Source organism: Myotis brandtii, unplaced genomic scaffold (assembly GCF_000412655.1).
Source record: "Myotis brandtii unplaced genomic scaffold, ASM41265v1 scaffold986, whole genome shotgun sequence".
In the NCBI taxonomy this organism is placed as follows: Eukaryota; Metazoa; Chordata; class Mammalia; order Chiroptera; family Vespertilionidae; genus Myotis; species Myotis brandtii.
The window spans coordinates 2256084-2260777 of NW_005372102.1; the positions used below are offsets into that span (position 1 = coordinate 2256084).

The 4694-nt window shown below is 66.3% G+C and overlaps 1 protein-coding gene across 1 annotated transcript in view; it reads right to left on the reverse strand.

The window, feature by feature from the left end:
* Nucleotides 1-859: 859 nt before the first annotated feature.
* The window catches only part of NAT8L (N-acetyltransferase 8-like (GCN5-related, putative)), a gene marked incomplete at its 5' end in the record, with an annotated part of 10497 nt that continues 6662 nt past the window's right edge, over nt 860-4694 (reverse strand). The window contains one exon of the mRNA XM_005886475.2: nt 860-2521. Within this exon, the coding sequence (XP_005886537.1) occupies nt 2453-2521 (69 nt within the window). The remainder of the gene's footprint in view (nt 2522-4694) is intronic.

The following is a 4694-nucleotide window of genomic DNA, read 5'->3' on the forward strand; positions in this document are numbered from 1 at the left end:
CCGTTCTTCCCCGGAGCCAAGGGAAGGGCCCAGCTGTGCACCCAAAGCCTCGCAGCAGACGGTGACAGGCACCAGCATGCCCTGCACAGTGGGGAAACCGAGGCACCGGAAGGTTACATCACTGTAATGCACACATGGCTGCTTCTGTGGCGCCCCTGGGAGTGTGTTCCAGGTCCTCCCACCAGCTTCCGGTTCTGGATCTGGGCTCCGACTGGGTCCGTGGCACCTGTCAGGGCGGAGGAGCATGTTGATGCGCCCACTGGGCCCAGGGGCTCCTGCCCCCGGGGGCCTGGCTGCTCCTGCTGACACGCGGCTGGGTTCTGTGCTGCCTTCACGGAGCCCTCGGGATGCACCGTCCTTGGGAGCCCTGGTCACCAGGTCCTAGGCCTAGCCCCCCTTCTCTCATTCCGGACTGAGCCTGGCCCCGCCCGCAGCCCGCGCCTGGATGTCTTTACTGCGCTGTCACCTCAGAGCATGCCCTCTGGGGGCTTCACAGGGGACATCTGGCCCAAACAAATGAACAGCCTGGGAACTGACCCCGCAGCCTGGCCTGTGCACCGGACGGCCCCAGGCTGAGGGCAGATGCCTCGGGAGGGAGGTGGGGAGCTGTCTGGGGTTGGGCTGGCCAGGGCCCCATCAACAAAGCCAGGGTCCACCCTGAACCTCTCCTTGCTCTCGTCACCACCTGGACCCCCAGCCCCTCCTGTCCTCCCTTCGACACCAGGCCCCACTGCCACCCCCAGGCCCTCAGGGAGTGCCCAGCGGAGGGTGCCAGACGGACAGGGCATCTCAGCCCACAGGCTCCCCCGAGTCTCCAGGAAACCAGCCCTTCCCGCCCGCGCCGGGCTGGGGCCGCCTCAAGAAAGCACGGAGGCCGATTCCGCCAGCTCTGGTTTTATTGAAAAACAGCAGCATCAGGGCACACAGGTCGAAGGGCCACCCCCACACCCCGCCTGCTGCTCACACACCCACAGGAGCGGGGACCCTGCCCCCCCGGCCCTGCAGCCTGTCCCTCTGGAGCTCAGCTCGCCGCTGCCCTGGGCCCTCCTGGGGGTGGTTTGGCACATCCTGGGGTCTCGGGAGTCACCCAGTCGTGGGCTCACAACAGTAAGCCAGGCACCTGACAGGCTCCGGGCCCACCGGGCTAGCCGCCGCGTCCATGCCAGCCGTGGCCACAGCCAGGCGAGGTGACTCCCCGTCACCAAGTCTGACCTCAGCCACCCTCCCCACGCCCAGACCCAGGCAGAGGCTCGTCTGGGTCATGCCACCTCCATGCCCAGCCGCCCAGCACCCCCGCTGGGAAGGAGCGCCCCATTCACAGTTCCCGGCCCCACAGGCCCAGCACAGCACCTCCCGGCCTCCCTGCCCAGGCTCCCTCCGTCACCACACTCGTGCCCGAGTGCACAGGGTACACACACACTCGTGTGCACGTGCCGGCACCCCTTCTCCCAAAGGGCTAATTATTGCTGTTTAAAAAACACCCAGTAGCTCTGGCCACACCCACAGGGCGTGTCCTGGGCATCAAGGAGCCCACCTCCCAGGGCCTGCCCTTCCCAGCCCAGACCTGACCCCAAAGCCTCCTGGGAAGGCCCCAGCACAGAACACAGCACCGGGCCAGAACTGACTCAGAAGTCGCTTCAAACCGACGCAGCGATGCCGCCCACCTGGCTGGACACGGACAGGAAGGGGTTCCAGCCCACCCAGGCGGCCACTCCACAGGCACTCGGATCGCCAACGTGCCCCGAGGCCAGAGCCAGCTCCACGGCCCCCACGCCTCAGAAGCCTCCGGGAGCCCCCACCCTCCCTCCAAGGGGCTTCTCGGAGAAAAGACCCCCAGAGCTGGAGGGGCCAGCAAGGACCCCTGGCCTCAGGCCGCCTGTGGCAGGGCCTCCAGCCCACACCTTCCCCAGGGCAGGCCTCACCCTCCAGGCAGCATCCCTGCCCTCCGCCCTCTCCTCCCGGCTGCACCGGGAGGCCAAGCCGGACACGTGGGGGTGCAACGGGAGAGGCCACTGGCCCTCCCACATGGCGCCTCAGCACCTGCAGACCTACCCGGGGGGCCTGCTGGGCAGTGGGAGCTGCCCTGGGGAGGGCCACCAGCCACATGCCAAGACCCTGGTGGCGCCAGGCCAGGCCCAGGAGCCCTCAGCTGCCCTGGATCCCACCGCCTGGAGCTGCCCAGCTAACGAACATTCCGCAACACGCTGCCTCTTGCTCTGTGCTCCCAAACAGGTTTCCAGACAACAGGGGTCCTGGGAGCCCCGACCCCTGAGCAACCCCTGACCCGGCTCACTCTTCCGGAGCCTCAGGGGGCACCCCTGGGGCCCGCAGGGAGGAGGGCCCAGGCTGCCAGGCCAGCTCGGAGAAGCTAGAGACTCATCACTGAGCGGCCTGGGGAGGACGCTTCAGAGGTAGAAGAGGTAAAGTCAGGATTTCTACAAACGTATAAAATTCACATCTCAGGGCATGTTCTGGAGCAGTTGGCGCCCAGGCTGGAGGGAAGCAGCAGCCCGGGCAGCCCCTGCAGGGGGGTCCCGCTCCCGCCTGGGGGCGGCTGGGGGGTCTGTCCCCATGGACCTCAGGATCTGCCAAGCAACACTGCCCTGGCGAGGGCCTGTCCTGGTGCAGGGCACGCCCAGCTGGGTGGACGCAGACGCCTCTGCCCACAGCGGCTAGGCACCGGGGTTCCTGACATGGCCCCCCGCCACACCCTCCTGGCATCTCTCCCACCTCCTGGCAGCGTCCACCCACTGTGGGCCATCTGACCAGGAAGACAGGGCCCACCCAGGTCCCTCTCGGACAGACAGATGCCGGCAGAGGAGGCGGCCACACCTCTGCCCTGGAGCAGGCCAGCGAGGTGTCCATCCCCAACCAGATAATGACAGCCCAGGCCCCACCCTCCCAGCCCTGGGCACCAGCAGCTCCTCCCACCCCAGGGACAGAGGCTGGGAAGGCACAGGATCAAAGAGCTCGCCCCCCCTCCCCCCCCCCGCCAGCTACCACCTCGACCACCATGCTGACCCGAGGCCACCACCTGCCCTCCCGTCCACCGGGCCCCATGGGCCCCATGGCAGCAGAGGCTGCCCCCAGCCAGAACCCAGCCAACAGAAAGGAGAAAGGCACAGCTTTTCCATTTTGCTAAAACGCTTTACGTCTGTCTGTATAATCCAGGTTAACAAAATCTGAGCTGCAAGAAAATAGGGTGCCGATTTCTGTACAGTCTACAAAACTCCCACCCCGAGCGGGGCCGGCCTCCGGGGTATGTACAGGGGAGAGCGGGGTCTGTACAGTGCTCCGCCAACGCCTCACGCCACAGCACGCAGGCACCGGGGAAACCGGGCACCCTGCTCGCTCGCTCACTTCCAAAGCCCCTTTAGGAACGTCCCCTCCGCGGCCCCACATGTGGGTCCCTTCCTCCAAGCCCCCAATGAAGGGGTCTCAGTGGCGGGTCCAGGCTCGCAGCTGGACGTGCGGCCACTGCCAACCACCTGCTCGTCCCCGCCCGGGCCACCCTGCCCGACAGCCCCAGCCCCAACCTCAGGAGGCCAAGCAGCGCCAGCGTCCAGGCCCCCAGCCAAGCTGGACGGAGGGCCCACTGGTCCCTCCCAAAGGCAGCGGCACATCCGAGCTGGACGGGGGGGCCTCAGCCTCCTCACCAACTAGGAATGCTCTTTGGGGGAAATGATGCTAGTCAGGAGCTCCCTCCCGATTCCAAATTTTGAAACCCTCCACCCACCAGGACCAAACTGGGCAGGAAATAGCGCCTATTCTAGACCACACAGGTGTGCGTGTGAGGGCGTCAACTACCGTTTTGTCCCGAGAATTACAGGCATGCAGAGTGCTATTCTGTCTAAATAACTTATTAAAAAAACAGGTCGGTTCCAGGCGAGGGGAAGCTGTGGGCTGTGGTGGTGGCAGCGGCTGGGCTAGTATTCACAGGGCAGGCTGAGGCCAGGAGGTCTGGGGGGGCGGGGGGAGGCCTCCCCACCCTGCTCCCCTGCAGGGCTCTGACCCAGGCTGTGCAGCAGGTTGCTATGGGAACCACACCTGGTGATGACGCCAATCAGCAAAGCCTGGGCAGGGGAGGGGTGGGGACCAAAGGGAAAGGCGATTGGGTGTCAAAGCAAAGCGGAACCAGGTGAAGCGAGGGCTCTTGAGACAGGCCTCCTGCAAGCAGGTGGCTCCGGGGCTGGCGCCAGGCGGGCAGGGACGCTCCCCAGTCTGGGCCCCATGGGCAGGCAGCCGGGCGGGCGGGAGCTGTGGGCATGCGGCATGCTGCAGCCAGCCACGTGCTCAGCATGCACAGAGCGGAGGCCCGAGGGGCAGTGGCCGCAGGCCCAGCAGGCCACGCCTCCTGGGGACCCATGGCTGAGCCAGAGCCGGGCCAGTGGCCAGCGATCTGCTGGGCAAGGGCCTCACTACAGAGGTTCTGTGCTTGGTGGGCAAGGCTGGGCCTGGGCTGACGGCTGTGGGCCAGGAGCCCTGCCACCGAGGGCCGGGCAGCTGCGTGGGCCTGCGGTGGTCCATGCTGTCACTCTTCAGGGCGTGGTCCCAGCAGGATGGGCGGGCAGGGGGACATGGCTGCAAACGACCCACCCCCCGAAGTGTCATGGATGAGCAATAGCCCCGCCCCCCCAAGAACCAGCCAGAGAACCACGTGATGTTGAAGAAGGAAAAACCCAACAGAAATCCCA